Genomic DNA, 17,694 nt, shown 5'->3' with positions numbered 1-17,694 from the left:
ATTATAAAGAAAAGTTGTAGTCAATAGTTGCTTTTCTATGTCTCCTCTTTTCATATTATATATACATATATATATATCAACTTGAGCTTCTCTAAACTTTAGGGGTGATCTCTAATTCCTCCAAATAATAACACTGTCACATTCATTCTATCCATGATATATATGACTACATTTTGGATGAATTCATCAACTCCATCCAATATCACTGTCTTTTTATTAATTTTAATTTGATTTATTTCCCATATGCTAGTTTAGTAATATATCACATGTACTATATATGTGTGATGGGTATGTGTTTGTCTTGTAATATTTAACTTTTTTTAAGAATTGGAATGTGATAAAAGCTTGTTAGAAAGTTGATTTTATGATAAGGATTTGTATGATGATAGAACCTTTGAATTCTCTGCTTCAAATTATTAACATACTTGTTTTTTCTTCTTCTTACAAGTAACAGTTTCAGAAAAGGATACATCATAAGAAGACTAGAGAAAAAGGAATAATGATACTTCTTCCTAACTAACTCAAAACATATATATATATATATATATATATATAGGTTTAAAATGTTATGTTCAAAATATATTTTTCCTTTCAAACGTTTTAATTAATTTAAACCAAATTTAAAATAAAGGAACTAAATTATATCATACTAAACAATATAATTACAATAACCTTTTTAGGCTTTTAAAAAAGAAAAAATTAATCCCATGATTACTATCTCTCATAAACATATGCTTATTCATACTTTTCACCTCTAACATATTGAAGATTATGTTATTTAATTAGATAGTAATAATATTGTTGTTCATGGAAGTAAAAATTTGTCAAACATTTTTTGTGTTGTATATATTATTATTGATATGCTTTTTTAGACAAAAAAGAAAGAGGATGTGTTGTCTTGGACGGATGTGAATACTATTTCATGATTCAACCAAACTTCATATCTTGTGTCCTAATTGTTTTTACTTTTTCTTACGCATTTTACATGTGTTTGCATAACTTACGTGTAAAAACTCTATATTAGAGTCTTAACGAACTTAAATAAGTAGTAATTGACATATTTCAACCCTTATCTAATGTCAAAAGATTAAATTTTCAGGTAATTTGTATAACCATGATTTGGTTGGTGAATTCGAAATTTAATTTGTTAAACAAAATCCTTTTAATTAACTTTTATGATATAACAAATGGTTGAAATTATCTCACATTTATGATTTTCAAAATTATTATAAAAACATATACTTAATCCTTAAAAAATTTGCCAACAAAAGCTTAGCTCAATTGATATTATAATAAGAAGAGCACGTCCCATTTATGCTTAAAAAGATTTACAAAAGAAAAAAATTCTTCAAAATTAATTTTGGAAACGTCTTAATTAAAATTAAATTGATTTTGTGTGTAAGTAAATGTGTGTTTGAGATCACCACACAAGAAAAACTTAACGAATAACACAACTCTTGCTATGGACTTGATTCTTGTGGTAAAACTTCAAAGGTTTGATTTGATTTTTACCTTACATATTGTAAAAATAAAATAGTGGAAGATGATCTTAAACATAATGAGAGTTATTTTAACTATATTATATTTTAAAACTGCTAGCTCCTAAAACAAATTATACATCTATGTCTTAGACGTCAAACTTTCCAAAGGTCAAAAGTTATTATTTTGATTTTAAACTTTTTTCAAACAAAGTTAAAAAGATCATTTTTCTTTCCTTGATGCGTTAATTAAAAATAATTTTGAATGATTATTTTTAAATTAATTAAATTCCACCTAGGCGTGATCGATTCGATTGACCTAATTTTGAATCCTTATTCGAAATCTTCAATATTTAAATCATATTTAAATACAATTTCTATCTCAATTTGTAATTATAAATAATTATATTAAGATATTATTGACAATTATATGTTTAATCAATTAGAACAATTCGAATTACTCAATCACATTGTTCTAAGTTTAGTTTCATAATGAACTAGTAGAGGGATCTAATGGATTTACAAATCATGCACTTCAATGATTTGAGATTAATCGACTAATCTCTTTTAACCGAGCTAATCAATATTTCATTAAGTATTCGAGCTAGGCTACTGACTATGGCTCATAGCTGCACTCTCCTCGTTGTAGATATATTTGTGTTGATCACTTGATATAACCATGATTAGTAAGTTAACCTTCCACAAGTTGCTCATAATTTCAGTTGAGTCAATTTACCGTTTTACCCCAAGACTACATCTTGTTTCTTAAGTCTCAACCGATCCTCTAATGAACAATTGGTTTGAAATTCAACCTATAAACCACATCTTTTTTAGGCTAAATGATAGGTTGAGGCCCATTTTTTTAAGACCTGGAGTCAACACTTCAAGGAACAACCTAACCCTAAAAGCTGACATGAAAGAGTTTCATTTTGCACTCTACGTTTCTAACTATGCATATGGTCTTATCCTTAAAATGGAGGTTTACTAGGTCAGTGCTAATGAACTGGCTTCACCTTTGTAGATCTAAGAATAATCTCGTGTGAACTAGAGTTCAAAGTTAGTTCAAGATTAAATCAAGTTACCTAGGCCATATAATTAAACTGAGATAGTGAGCTTTAGATCATTAAGGGTGTTATAATATAAAAGTGATTATTTCACTGTCTAGTCTTATGCAATCTCATTGTATAGAACAATTCCACTCGTATGTCTTTACATAAGCGTCTCGAAATCACTTCGCATGTACTAAATACAAAATGTGGGTCGCATTCATAGTATTCCCATAATAAGGCGTCCAATCTAGCTTATTCTTATACTATAGAACCGTTTAGACTATTAATCCATATTTATGTCACTATAAAAAGTTTAAGTACCTATATTATAGTTTAAAAAAAACCTTATTTGTTGGATTTTGAATTTATAATGAACCAATCTCTTATTCAATTATAAATTATTGAACCATACTTCAATATTGATCAATAATAATACAATAGTTTACTATTGGCCGAGACTCCTGTTAAAATTTATACTTACATTCATAAGACTTAACAATTACTGCGTGATCAACGTCCAAACTCAATAATACGTCTTATAATTTATTACCTTTAATTGTATTGTATGATTGTTGTTATTATTATTTTTTTTGCCATGCTACCCATGCAAAAACAATCAAGTCTCACAATATATACTACATTACACTTTCATCATTTGCAATAAAGTTTTTGATCAAATATAACAATTTTCTTTTCTTCAACCACAAAAAATGTTAATATACATACATATGCATATAATGATTAATTATAATTTGATGATCATAATGAACCAAAAATAACTTTATAAAGGTAAATCATTAAATTTAAAATTATACATCAAAGCTGACACATAATTGAAAATCCCAAGAAAAGAGAGAGAGAGAGATATGCAATATTTAATATTTTACATATTTACATTGATATCCTAAAACTAAAAAAACCACTACCAAATGCTTATCATTAAATTAAACAAGAAATTCTTCTTCTTTTTTTCACCCCCAGAAAGAAAAAAAATCACCCAAAATTTTAAAATAAAATTATGAAAATAAAATTTTCCCATGAACACATTCTTCCATAATTGATCTCAAAATCTTCTGATCTCCGTTTGTATCTTGAATGGCAATGTTCAAATCCAAAGAAACAAAAGTTGCTTTTTGATCTTGATCTTCTTCTGGTTGTTCTTGTTTAACGGCAATCTGTTTTTGGGAATTGATGATGATAATTGCATCTTTTAGTGAACAAAATTCCCCATCTGAAAGCTTAACTCTTCCCTTTTCAATTGCTTCTTTCAATCCTTTTAATGAACAATAATCAATCTGTTCAATATCTTCAATGAAGAACACTCGATGAGGATTCTCATTCACTGCCTCAGCAAATCTCTCTAAATAATTCCAACCCATTTCATTTCTTCCTCTTTTCTTCATTGATTTTTCTCCATCAGTTCCTTCTTTGAAATTGCTTAATCCCATGCAAATCATCTTTGATTGTGACCCAAATATGATTTTGGCTATTTCTCTTGCTGCTTTTTCCTTGGCTTCATCATGATCATTTCCTACGAATGAAAGGCAACAACAACAACTTTCTTCTTGAAAATGCTTGTTGTTGTTCTTCTTCTTCTTCTTCAGGATTGTGCTTGAGATTTCATCTGCTTTGTGTTTTGGACAATTTGGGATGGTTTTTGAAAGTGAATCTGATATAAGTTTTAAATCTTTCAAATAATCGCCTTCTTCATCTTCTTCTTCTTCCATTACTACTTCACTTGATGAAGCCGAGTTCGGGCTTGAATTTGGGTTCGAGAGTAGATCTGGTTTTGAAACCACGATGTTTTCTCGTCGTTCGGGGTGCTCGTCCGACGACGAGGAAGAACCCCAGAATTGGTACTCTTTTGGAGAAGGTTTGAGACCAAGAAAATTGTAATGACTTGGAGATTTCTCCGTAAACATTACTCCTTGTTTCACACTTGAATTTAGTAACTTGGCCTCGAACTCACCATCCTATTTAATAAAAGAAAGAGACATAAACAAAAGAAAAACCATTAGACCCAATTAATAGGAAGAAAAAACAACAAAAACTTTAATTAAGCCTTGTTGTGTAATTAACACTTCCTACCATCTTTAATTTTCTCTCACATTATCAAAATTCAATAAAAAGTTAAAAATTCAACTCTTTTAACTCAACAAAAACAAAACAATTACAAAATCTCTCAAGACAAAAAATAAAACCATTAGCAAATGTGAGAGAAGCAAATAATTTTAAAATATACAAACCTGTTGATTGGTAATTGCACCACTTTTTCTAGCATCCTCCTTGTACTGTTCTAGACATAAAGGGAAAGCCATGGCAGAAGTTGTTGGAAAATTACCTTCTTTACTGAAATAACACAAAAAAAAAAAAAAGATATATAATTTCATGTTAAACAAAAGTAAAAAAAAAAAACAAAAAAAACAAAAGAGGTTAAAAAAAATTACCTTTCAAAGTTGAGACTTAAGCTCAAACTCCCAACAGGAACAGTAAGTGGATGAAGTGACCAAAGTGAATCCAAAGAAGGATGACCAACTTTACACTTCATATACATTTGAAAAGTTGCAATACCCAAAACCCAAAATTTCCCATAATTTTCAGAATTATTATTATTCACCAATCTCTTAATCTCCATTATTAACTCTTCAACATAACTATAGAACCTTCTTTCTTCTTCTCCATAACAATAATTTGACCAAAATTCTGAAACCCATTTAAGATCACCCAAATAGAAAATTACCCTTTTCCCCATACAACTTTTCACAATACATCTCAACTCCAAAATCTTCTGTTCAATCTCTTCTTTTGAAACTACGTTCCTTAATGAAAACAGAGGGTTAAGGCTTAAGAATTCAACATGTTTTAATTCCTTTGGTACTTCCCCTTTCTCAAATCTTTCCATTACTCCTCTTACTATTGTTTCAACTGTCCCTAAACTCTCTCCAACTATTATTGTGTTGCTAACTCTTCTCATTTTGTTGTTCATTCTGTTTGATAGCTCTTCCAGTACATGTGTTACTTCTTCTTCATTGTTGTTTTCAAACTGCTGCTTTGTGGAGGGTATTTTTGTAATTTGGGTAAAGGGTATGGATTGAGAAGGGTTTATTGAAAGATTTGGATGTGTTTTGTGGGTGATTTCTAGGTTTGGTTCTTGAAAGTGAAACTTGTGGATTGGAGTGTTTGTTGGTAGCACGTTCCACTTTTTCTCACAAAAGTAGTGTCTTTCATTGGTGTAATCCTGTCAAAATAAACAACAACAATTTTCTTTTTTCAGTAATGTTAAGTTTGAAAAAAAAAAAACGAAAAACTGTGGCTAGACAGATTTTTATTGGTATGTAGTCTAGACTGGACAAAGAGGAATTAATAATGTGATTTGTATAATTGCATTATAATAATGAGTCACTAACCTCCAAGGAAACAGCTTTCTCAACTCTATTTTTGACTTGAGTGCTAGAGAAACCAGCTTCTCTCATAACTCTACTAACACTTGGGTCATCCAAGATAGAGATTATAAGTTGTTCCAACTCAATCTTCAAAGCCAAAATGGGTTGTTGTTGTTGATGTTGTTGCTGTTGTTGGTTTTCAATAGAGCCACGACGTTGGTGCGCCTGAGCTCGTTTGAATGCAGCAACCAACGCATTTGAAAGACAAGGATTTGGATATTGAGGACCGAATAGCGGGCTTGGTGTCGATGTAGGGAGACGGTTTAGAGCAACGTTGAAGCAAAGCTCAAGAGCTTTGCATTGTAGAGGATGAGAATGACAATGAAGACAAGCTCTACGAAGAAGGCCGGAGGAGGAAGCAAGCATAGCACTAGCAACATGGAGTGGGGTGACATGAGCGTGGCCTCGTCGTCGTGCAAGGCCGATCGCTTGCTTCACCGTCGCTTCAGCCTCAATACTAAGAGCTTGAAGCTGTATAGTGCAAATTCCAGCTCTCATTTTGACAAAACTAGTGTAGAAGAGAGTGTGTAATTAATATTTGTGTTGGTGTGTTTTGTAATGGTAGTATATAAGTTGGATGATGAAGAAAGAAAGGAAGAGGAGAAAGGGTTGTATTTAAAGGATAATGAAGAAGGAAGTGGGAAGAAAGTAGTTGAGTATATAAGGAGAGTATGTTTTGTTCCTTTCTTGGTTATGAGGGAAATTTGTTGTCTTTAATAACAAGTGAAAAAAATGATTTTTTTTTTCTTTAAATTTAAAAAAAAATGAAAAAAAGAAAAAAGAAAAAAGAAAAAAGAAAAAGTGGTTACCATGTGATATGCTAACTTTGTTTTCTCTCACATAAAAAGTATAAGAGGGATAATCAAAAGTAGGTGTGCTAAACTTTTGTTAAGAATAAGATCAAAAACAAGCTATGTGATGAAAAAATGGAAAGAGAGATTTAAAAAAAATAAAAGTTGAAAAAAAATAAATAAAAAAGATAAAGGGAAATGAGAAAGAAAGAAAGAAAGAAAGAAAGAGAGGGGCAGTGTCTGCAAAATACTAATAATAAAGGACTTAAAGTGAAAAGAGAGTAGGACTATCTGTCTATTTTGAAGTGATTGGGAACTGTGGAGTTTGCCTCCCTCCCTCTCTCTCCCTCTTTCTCTCTTTCTCTTTTCCTTTTCTTTCTTTCTTTCAAATTATTTTCTCACCTTATTTTCAAATATTACAAAATAAACATAAATACATCCATCTTTCATCCTAATAATCTAATAGACAGTCACATTTTTTTACATTGTCTATCAATATTTGATAATAGTAACCTATCGGTGTCTATCGTTGAAAAACAATGACATTTTGTTATATTTGTGTTTTCTTTTAAAATAATGATTTGCTTTTTTGTTTGATTTCAAATTTTTACTGTTCCTAAAGTAGAGGAATAATATTTTAGTGTCTTTTTTAGGATTGATTTGAAAACATAGATCACACAACAAAATCAAATGAAAAAAGAAAAAGGGAAAGAGAAAGAGAAAGAGGAAGAAAGAAAAAAAACCAATTAAATTGGCAATCCATATGGAATGGAAACAAAACATTCTCTTCCTCACTCTTTCATCCATCCTATAAAGTTGTCTTTATTCTTTAAGCCTCTCTTTCTTTTTCTTTTCTTTTCCTTTTTCTTCTTCATATTGGAGGCTCTTGATTTTGACAACTATATCTTTCTTCTAAATCAAGATTACACAAAACATTATTATTATTATTATATCGAACGTTGTATTTCTTGAATATTCTACTGTTTTCACTTTCACTTTACCCAATACTCCTACTTATTCTGTTGGCTTTTTGGCCCTTAATCTCAAATTAATTTATTTTAATTATTCAATTAATTTATGTTTTGATGATAACAAATTTGATTTTTTTATTGACAATTTTATTAATTTGAATAGACCATATCGTAGAGCTTGGAAAAATGATTCTAACGCCTCTTGAATCACCCAAATCGAAGTTCAAATGAAGAAAATATTGCTAAAAGAAGCTTAACGAAAAAATACCCGAGATGGTGACGTGGCGACCAAGCATTCAATTTGAACCAATTAGAGAAAGCCACTTGGAGCAATGAAGAAGTAACAAATGTGGCTTTTTGTTATGTTTTATTGGCTTTTATAAAGAAAATGAATTTAAAAGAAAAATGATTTTAATATTATTATTTTTTCTTGTGTCTAACGGCTAGTTTTTTTAAAAGAGGGTGAAGTTGCTTTATTGATTTCTTTTTAAACAAAATATTTTGAAAAGACATATTATTATATTATTATTTGTATTGTGTCTAACGGCTAATTAAGTTTAAATCTCAACCATTCATTTTTCTTTTACTTATATCTAATGACCCAAATGATTTTGAATTTATCTTTCCTCTCTTTTTAAATACTTCACATTTACACAAGATCACAATATCTTTACAATCCTCAAGCAAAAAGCCAACATTGTTATTCTCTCTAAAGCTTCCAATTTTTATTCTTTTCATCTTATTCTTGAGAGCTTCTTATTGTATTGTGAGGATTAAATTTGTGAGCTTCAAATTGTATACTCACTCTTTTAGAGAGTTTTCTTTTGTGTGATTTAAAAATTTCAACATATTGTAACGGTTGGATCCTAACCCGTGGAAAGGATCGGGTTTGCTCTTGAACCCGAAAAAGGAGCAAGAATCGGTTCGGCTCAAATCCGTGGAAAGAGTCCAAAGAAGATTTTCAATCAAAATCCCAAGAGGTGCTTGGGAAAGTGGATGTAGGTTGAGTTTAACCGAACCACTATAAAATTACGGTGTCTTCTTCTCTAACTCTTTTCTAATTATTTTTTAATTTAATTTTAGTTACATATTCTTATTGGTTGAGTTTGATTGCATACTTCCATTCATATCTTTTTATCAATCTTGTTATTTAACAAAGTTTACAAAGTTCTTTATTTAAATTTTAGAAAATATCTAATTAGTTGATTTTACTTTTTATTTGTCAAAAAGTTTATTTAAACCCTATTCACCCCCCTCTAGGGTTGCCATACCGATCCAACAATTGGTATCAGAGCAAGGTTGCTCATCTTGAAATTTTAATTTCTTGATAAACTTTATTGTTAGAGCATTATGGCAAACCTATTGGCAAATGGTATTGTTGAAGGTCAATCTACTTCTAGACCTCCTTATTTTGATGGTTCAAATTATGCATATTGGAAAGCTAGAATGAAAATTTATTTGCAATCTATTGACTATAATTTGTGGTTAATTGTTGCTAAAGGTCCTTATGTACCCATGAAAAATGTTGATAATGTTGATACGCCTAAATTAGAAGAAGAGTATGATGAAAATGAAATGAAAAAGTGTTCATTTAATGCTAAGGCTATTAACTGTTTGTATTGTGCCTTGAGTAAAGATGAATTTAATAGAATATCCATGTGTTCTTCCGCTCAAGAAATTTGGAATACTCTTGAAATTACTCATGAAGGAACAAATCAAGTTAAAGAGTCTAAAATTAGCATGTTTGTTCATAATTATGAATTGTTTAAGATGGATGCTAATGAGACTATCACCGATATGTTTACTAGATTTACTAACATCATAAATGCTTTGAAGGGTCTTGGTAAAGTTTATACAACTTCCGAAAATGTTAGAAAAATGTTAGAAATTCTAAGGTCTTCTAAGACTTGGGAAGCTAAGGTAACGGCGATTCAAGAAGCAAAGGATCTCACCAAACTTCCACTAGAGGAGCTTATTGGCTCACTCATGACTCATGAGATCATCATGAAGGAGCACTTGGAGGATGAGTCCAAAAAGAAGAAGAGCATTGCATTAAAGACTATCTCCTTGGAAGTTGATCCCGAAGATGAGGATGGCCTTGATGAAGATGACATTGCTTATTTCTCACGTAAGTACAAAAATTTCATAAAAAGAAAGAAATATTTCAAGAAACACCTATCAACCCAAAAAGAGTCAAAAGGTGAGAAAAGCAAAAAGGATGAGGTGATTTGTTATGAATGCAAAAGATCGGGTCATATAAGAACGGATTGTCCTCTCCTCAAATCATCTAAGAAATCCAAGAAGAAGGCAATGAAGGCTACATGGGATGATAGTAGTGAAAGTGAAAGTGAAGTTGAAGAAATGGCAAATCTTGGTCTCATGGCTCATAGTGACAAAGATGATGAACATGATGATAAGGTAACTCTAGAACCTCTTTCTATTGATGAATTATTTGAAAATTTTGAAAGCATGCAAAATGACCTAGAAAAACTTAGTTCTAAGTATGTTGTGCTTAAGAAGAAATACAATGTTTTAATTAGTGAAAATAAGTCTTTACTTGATACAATTGCTTGCTTTAAAGAGAATGAAAATTTTGAGCAAATTGAAGAATTGAATGTCTCTAGTGATAAGCATGTTTGTATTGAGAAAGATGCTTTGCTTGATAAAGTTAGATTTCTTGAGCATGATAGTTGTGAAAAAGATAACTTGATTAAAGTGCTTAAAGAAAATGAACTAAGTGTTTTACAAGAACTTGATAAAGCTAAAGAAACTATTAAAAAGTTGACAATAGGTGCTCAAAGATTGGACAAAATTATTGAAGTAGGAAAATCTTATGGTGATAAGAGAGGTTTAGGCTATATTGATGAATCATCTACTCCTTCAAGTTCTAAAACTACATTCGTTAAAGCATCACCTATTGTGCCTAAGTTTAACATGTCTAATCATGTGTCTAATCATGTTAAATCTAGTTTTGTACCCATATGTCATAATTGTGGTGTTGAAGGTCACATTAGACCTAAATGCTTTAAATTGAAGTATGCTCAAAATACTTATTCAAGAAGAAATTTTTCGCAAAGAGCAAAGTTTTACATTGCTCCAAGGAAGAATTTCTCCAATAAAAGTAGAGTACATAAATTTGTTATGAAAAATAAATCTTTGCATAATGTTGTTTGTTTTTCTTGTGGCAAGTATGGACATAAAGCTTATTCTTGTTACCTATCTAGATCTAGTGCTTGTAATGTCTATGAAAAAATGAAATGGATCCCTAAATATGTAAATGCTAACATTCTAGGACCCAAACAAGTATGGGTACCAAAGGATCAAACTTGAAATTAGTTGTTTTTAGGTTTGTTTGAAAGCCTCCAAGAAAAACAAATGGTACTTGGATAGTGGTTGCTCAAGACACATGACGGGAGACCGATCCAAGCTTATCTCTTTCTCCAAAAAGAATGGAGGCATGGTAACCTTTGGTGACAACAAGAAAGGTAAAATAATTGGTAAGGGTAATATAGGAAATGATTCATCTACTTTGATTGAAAATGTTCATTTGGTTGATGGTTTAAAGCATGATTTGCTTAGTATTAGTCAATTGTGTGATAAAGGATTTAGAGTAATATTTGATAAAAGAAATTGCATAATTGAAAATGTTAGTGATAGAAAAGTTTTGTTTGTTGGAAATAGGGATGAAAATGTGTACACTCTTGATTTGAATGATTATCCTATTATTGATAAATGTCTTTCGGTTTTGCATAATGATTCTTGGTTATGGCATAGAAGACTAGGACATGCTAGCATGCACTTAATTTCAAATATTTCTAAAAATTGTTTGGTTAGAGGTCTTCCTAGTTTTAAATTTGAAAAAGACAAAGTTTGTGATGCTTGTCAAATGGGTAAGCAAACTAAGTCCTCTTTCAAATCTAAAAATGTGATCTCTACTACTAGACCCTTACAACTATTACACATGGACTTATTTGGCCCTTCTAGAATTGCTAGCTATGGAGGAAATTATTATGCTTTTGTGATAGTTGATGATTTTTCTAGATTTACTTGGGTTTTGATGATAAAACATAAGGATGATGCTTTGAAAAGTTTTATTAGTTTTGCAAAAAGAGTACAAAATGAAAAAGGATTTTTTATTTCCAAAATTAGGAGTGATCACGGAGGAGAATTTGATAATGATGCTTTTAAAGCTTTTTGTGAAGAAAATGGTTTTTCCCATAATTTTTCCTCTCCAAGAACTCCTCAACAAAATGGTGTAGTTGAAAGGAAAAATCGTACTTTGCAAGAATTTGCTAGATCAATGTTGAATGAGTATGGTTTACCTAAATATTTTTGGGCGGAAGCCGTTAACACCGCTTGCTATGTTTCAAATAGAGTTTTAGTTAGACCATCTTTAGATAAAACTCCTTATGAACTTTGGCATGGAAAAATTCCAAATATTGGGTATTTCAAAGTTTTCGGTTGTAAATGTTTTATTTTGAATAACAAAGAAAAACTTGGAAAATTTGATTCTAAGACGGATGTTGGTATTTTTCTAGGATATTCCTCTACTAGTAAAGCTTATAGAGTTTTCAATAAGAAAACTTTAGTTATTGAGGAATCTATTCATGTTGTATTTGATGAATCTTGGAATAATGTTTCTAATGAGTCTATTTGTAGTGATGATTTAGAAAAAGATTTTGGAGATTTACTTGTTAATGACAAAGGCAAAGAAATTGTTCCAAGTATGCAAGATGTGAACATCATAGAGAAGAAAGAAGAGGGTTCTTCATCCTTGCCTAAAGAGTGGAGATATGCTCTATCCCATCCCAAGGATCTAATTCTTGGCAATCCCGAACAAGGTGTCAAAACTCGTTCTTCTCTTAATTTATTTAGTAATCTTGCTTTTGTGTCTCAAATTGAACCTAGAAGTTTTAAAGATGCCGAATGTGATGAGTTTTGGATTTTAGCTATGCAAGAAGAATTAAATCAATTTGAAAGAAACAAAGTTTGGAAATTAGTCCCTAGGCCTTCTAATGCATCTATAATCGGAACTAAATGGGTTTTTAGAAATAAGATGGATGAAAATGGAAATATCATTAGAAATAAAGCTAGACTTGTAGCTCAAGGTTATTGTCAAGAAGAAGGTATAGATTATGAAGAAACTTTTGCACCGGTTGCTAGATTAGAAGCTATTAGAATGTTGCTTGCTTTTGCTTCTTATAAAAATTTCATTTTGTATCAAATGGATGTAAAAAGTGCTTTTTTAAACGGTTATATTGTGGAGGAAGTTTACGTAGAACAACCTCCGGGCTTTGAAAGTTTTGATTTACCTAATCATGTTTATAAGTTGAAAAAGGCTCTTTATGGCTTAAAACAAGCTCCAAGAGCTTGGTATGATAGACTTAGCAAGTTTTTACTTGAGAATGACTTTAAGATGGGAAAAATTGATAATACTCTATTTATTAAAGTTAAAAATAATGACATGCTTATAGTACAAATTTATGTGGATGATATTATATTTGGTTCTACTAATTCATCTTTGTGTGAAGAATTTTCCAAGTGTATGCATAATGAGTTTGAGATGAGTATGATGGGAGAACTTAGTTTCTTCCTTGGTCTTCAAATCAAACAACTCAAGGATGGCATCTTCATAAGTCAAGAAAAATACACAAGGGATTTGCTCAAGAAATTCAAATTAAATGAAGGTAAAGTTGCAAAAACTCCTATGAGCACTACCACTAAGCTTGACAAAGATGAAAAAGGTAAGTGTGTGGATATAAAGACTTATCGAGGTATGATTGGATCTTTACTTTATTTGACCGCTAGTAGACCCGATATCATGTTTAGTGTATGTCTTTGTGCTAGATTTCAATCTTGTCCTAAAGAATCACATTTCCATGCTGTTAAAAGGATACTTAAATATTTGCTTGGAACTATTGATGTTGGATTATGGTATCCTAGAAATGTTGAGTTTAATTTGGTAGGATATTCCGATGCGGACTTTGCCGGTAGTTTACTTGACCGTAAAAGTACTAGTGGGACTTGTCAATTTCTTGGTAGTTCCTTAGTATCTTGGTTTAGTAAAAAGCAAAATTCGGTTGCCTTATCCACTACCGAAGCGGAATATATTGCGGTTGCTAGTTGTTGTGCACAAATTCTTTGGATGAAACAAACTCTTTGTGATTTTGGATTAAAATTTGATAATGTGCCTATATTTTGTGATAATACTAGTGCCATAAATTTGACTAAGAATCCTATTCATCATTCTAGAACTAAGCATATAGATATTAGGCATCACTTTATTAGAGAGCATGTACAAAATGGTCATATTACTCTTGAGTTTGTAAGTTCCAATAATCAATTAGCGGATATATTTACCAAACCTTTGAGTGAAGAAAGCTTTTGTAAAAATAGGCTTGAGCTTGGAATTATTCGTTGTGATGCATCTTGATTTTATATCTTACTTGATATTGTTACCCTAATGCATATTGATAGGGGGAGAATTAGACATTTTGTATGTGTTCATATTTTTTTGGGAGAGCTAACTTCCTTGGTATTGTTTTTGATGATTCCAAAGGGGGAGAAGTATAAGAAAAATATGTTTTTATCAATTTGTTGCATAATTGTTTCTATTGAATAATGCATATTTTTTTAGAGAAAAATTAATTAAGGACAAAGAAGGTTCTCTTATCAATTGTTTTCAAGTATGATCTTTGTGGTGAAATATATACATGAGCTTTATGGTTATACATCTTGATAATAGAATTACTTGTTGATCATGTGTATTTCAAGTTATTTTTCTTCAATGATTTGTCATCATCAAAAAGGGGGAGATTGTTGGCTTTTTGGCCCTTAATCTCAAATTAATTTATTTTAATTATTCAATTAATTTATGTTTTGATGATAACAAATCTGATTTTTTTTATTGACAATTTTATTAATTTGAATAGACCATATCGTAGAGCTTGGAAAAATGATTCTAACGCCTCTTGAATCACCCAAATCGAAGTTCAAATGAAGAAAATATTGCTAAAAGAAGCTTAACGAAAAAATACCCGAGATGGTGACGTGGCGACCAAGCATTCAATTTGAACCAATTAGAGAAAGCCACTTGGAGCAATGAAGGAGTAACAAATGTGGCTTTTTGTTATGTTTTATTGGCTTTTATAAAGAAAATGAATTTAAAAGAAAAATGATTTTAATATTATTATTTTTTCTTGTGTCTAACGGCTAGTTTTTTTAAAAGAGGGTGAAGTTGCTTTATTGATTTCTTTTTAAAATAATAATTTTTTGAAAAAGACATATTATTATATTATTATTTGTATTGTGTCTAACGGCTAATTAAGTTTAAATCTCAACCATTCATTTTTCTTTTACTTATATCTAATGACCCAAATGATTTTGAATTTATCTTTCCTCTCTTTTTAAATACTTCACATTTACACAAGATCACAATATCTTTACAATCCTCAAGCAAAAAGCCAACATTGTTATTCTCTCTAAAGCTTCCAATTTTTATTCTTTTCATCTTATTCTTGAGAGCTTCTTATTGTATTGTGAGGATTAAATTTGTGAGCTTCAAATTGTATACTCACTCTTTTAGAGAGTTTTCTTTTGTGTGATTTAAAAATTTCAACATATTGTAACGGTTGGATCCTAACCCGTGGAAAGGATCGGGTTTGCTCTTGAACCCGAAAAAGGAGCAAGAATCGGTTCGGCTCAAATCCGTGGAAAGAGTCCAAAGAAGATTTTCAATCAAAATCCCAAGAGGTGCTTGGGAAAGTGGATGTAGGTTGAGTTTAACCGAACCACTATAAAATTACGGTGTCTTCTTCTCTAACTCTTTTCTAATTATTTTTTAATTTAATTTTAGTTACATATTCTTATTGGTTGAGTTTGATTGCATACTTCCATTCATATCTTTTTATCAATCTTGTTATTTAACAAAGTTTACAAAGTTCTTTATTTAAATTTTAGAAAATATCTAATTAGTTGATTTTACTTTTTATTTGTCAAAAAGTTTATTTAAACCCTATTCACCCCCCTCTAGGGTTGCCATACCGATCCAACATATTCCACTTTTTTATACCGAGAAACATCTATAAATTGTATCTTTAACTATACGTAAGATTAGTATAAGAATACAAAGAGAAAGGTGAATCAAAATAACTTTCTTCTTATTTCAAAAGTATTCAATACCCTTCGAATACAAGCAAGTAGAGCATTACACTCAATCCAATTGAAACAACGTAGTGAAGCTTTATACTAGAATATAATTACTTTACTCCGAGTACAAAATATGGAAATAGGTATAGTTATAATAAATTAAAGTTTGTGGATGGAAAGGATTAATGGAAGATAATGAGGTGATTAAAAAAAAATACTCCACTAAAAGAAAAGTGAACAAAATTAATTAATTAATTATATGTAAGAGAAAGCTTAAACTAAAACGTTATATGCTTATACTTCCTCTTTAGAAATATATTAAATAAAGCATTTCACTCGGTTGTTCCATCAAAATTTTATGCTTAGTTAGCGATCAACATACCTATTGGCCCAGCCTATATTTGGGCCAATAGATATGTTTAAGTGATGGTTGGGCTTTGGCCCAAATTCAACCAGGCCTCATTATAATCTTATATTACTGTGAAAGTGTATTAACATGAATTTGATATGTTTAATAAGTGATGGTTGAGAGTTCATAAATCAAATAAACATAACTTAAGATTTAATTCGACCAGATTTAAAATGTAATGTAATTCTTTGGTTGCAACAGAAAATGAATAATCAATTTTAAAACGATTGTAATGAGATGAAACATCTTATTATTTTTCATCAAAATATATTAATTTTGTAAGAGTTAAAGGTATATATACAAGTGGAAAATTATGAAGTTAAGTTTAAGAGTGTAATAAGGAAAGAAAAAGAGAAGTATGAACACAAAGAAAACACGATTTAAACGTCGCATCTCTCCCGATCATGGCGCTGTATGATCAAATCATCGGAAAATATGGAGGTGGAATCCGTAGAACCATCGCCGCCGCCAAGATCAACAAGCAAATCAACAAAAGCACCTAAAATATAACCATGATTCTTCATCCCATTCATTCTCAGATACCAATTCAACAACTCTTCCAACCACTCCCAATTCCTAATTCCATGGCACTCCACCATCTCCTCCATCGATCTTCTAAAATCCAGGTATGGATCTTCAGATTCCATCGCCATTAACACAACCACACTTCCTTCGAATCGAATCGATTCTTCACACTTTCCACCTTCTTCTACGCCTCTGGATTTCTCCAAAATGGAATTCGTTTCACCAGGCTCGAAGATCAACCGCTCTGATTTAGCGCCTCGGATCACCAACTCCAAATCGTCCTCGAACTCGGTGGAAAGCGAAACCCTGGCGGACTCGAAGAGAGAGGAGGTAGCGAACCAAGAATCGGGAGTGTGGATTGGATCGGAGAAGAAATTGTCGAAGAAGATTGAGTTGAGTGTAGAGAAAATTTGGTGGTCGTCGGGGCCGGCTCTGAATGATGGAGTTTTGGAAGGTCCGCATAAGGGCCATTGCCATGGGCGGTCCGGCGATGCTCTGTTCTTGAAAAGAGAAGGAAGTAGCTTCATCTTCTTCCCCATTGTTGTTGTTTAATTAAAAATCTAGCACTCCATATTCTCTTAAATTTGATTATGAGCATCTTCTCTCTTTAAATAAATATGCATACACACTATATAGTGAGAGACACCAATATTTTATCTTATCATACTCACCATGATTGCTTTCTTTAGTCTAATATGGCATTACCCAATCAACAAAAATGTTCAAAATGTTAAAATATCGACTAAAATGTTAAAATATAACATGGGGTGTTAGAACTAAAGTGTTTTGGTCATTACAACCTCTATAATTCCAACTTACATTAAATAATAATAAGAGAATTAGAGAATTAGAGAATTAGAGCATAAACATGATAGATGAT

The 17,694-nt window shown here is 31.0% G+C and overlaps 2 protein-coding genes across 2 annotated transcripts; both read right to left on the bottom strand.

The window, feature by feature from the left end:
- Positions 1–3,291: 3,291 nt before the first annotated feature.
- LOC101210915 (protein SMAX1-LIKE 3) lies at positions 3,292–6,669 on the bottom strand. The gene is made up of 4 exons (XM_011658274.2): positions 5,935–6,669; positions 4,975–5,765; positions 4,774–4,876; positions 3,292–4,500 (listed from the first exon to the last, which is right to left on the bottom strand). The coding sequence occupies exons 1-4, from the start codon at positions 6,466–6,468 to the stop codon at positions 3,544–3,546; spliced, it is 2,385 nt and encodes a 794-aa protein (XP_011656576.1). The 5' UTR covers positions 6,469–6,669; the 3' UTR covers positions 3,292–3,543.
- A 10,000-nt stretch (positions 6,670–16,669) lies between these two features.
- LOC101209686 (transcription repressor OFP13) lies at positions 16,670–17,341 on the bottom strand. Its single transcript, XM_004140945.3, has one exon. The coding sequence runs from the start codon at positions 17,339–17,341 to the stop codon at positions 16,670–16,672; it is 672 nt and encodes a 223-aa protein (XP_004140993.3).
- Positions 17,342–17,694: the final 353 nt, after the last annotated feature.

The sequence above is a fragment of the Cucumis sativus genome, chromosome 6, assembly GCF_000004075.3.
Source record: "Cucumis sativus cultivar 9930 chromosome 6, Cucumber_9930_V3, whole genome shotgun sequence".
In the NCBI taxonomy this organism is placed as follows: domain Eukaryota; kingdom Viridiplantae; phylum Streptophyta; class Magnoliopsida; order Cucurbitales; family Cucurbitaceae; genus Cucumis; species Cucumis sativus.
Note: the sequence above shows the minus strand (reverse complement) of the source record. Positions and strands in the feature narration are given on the sequence as shown.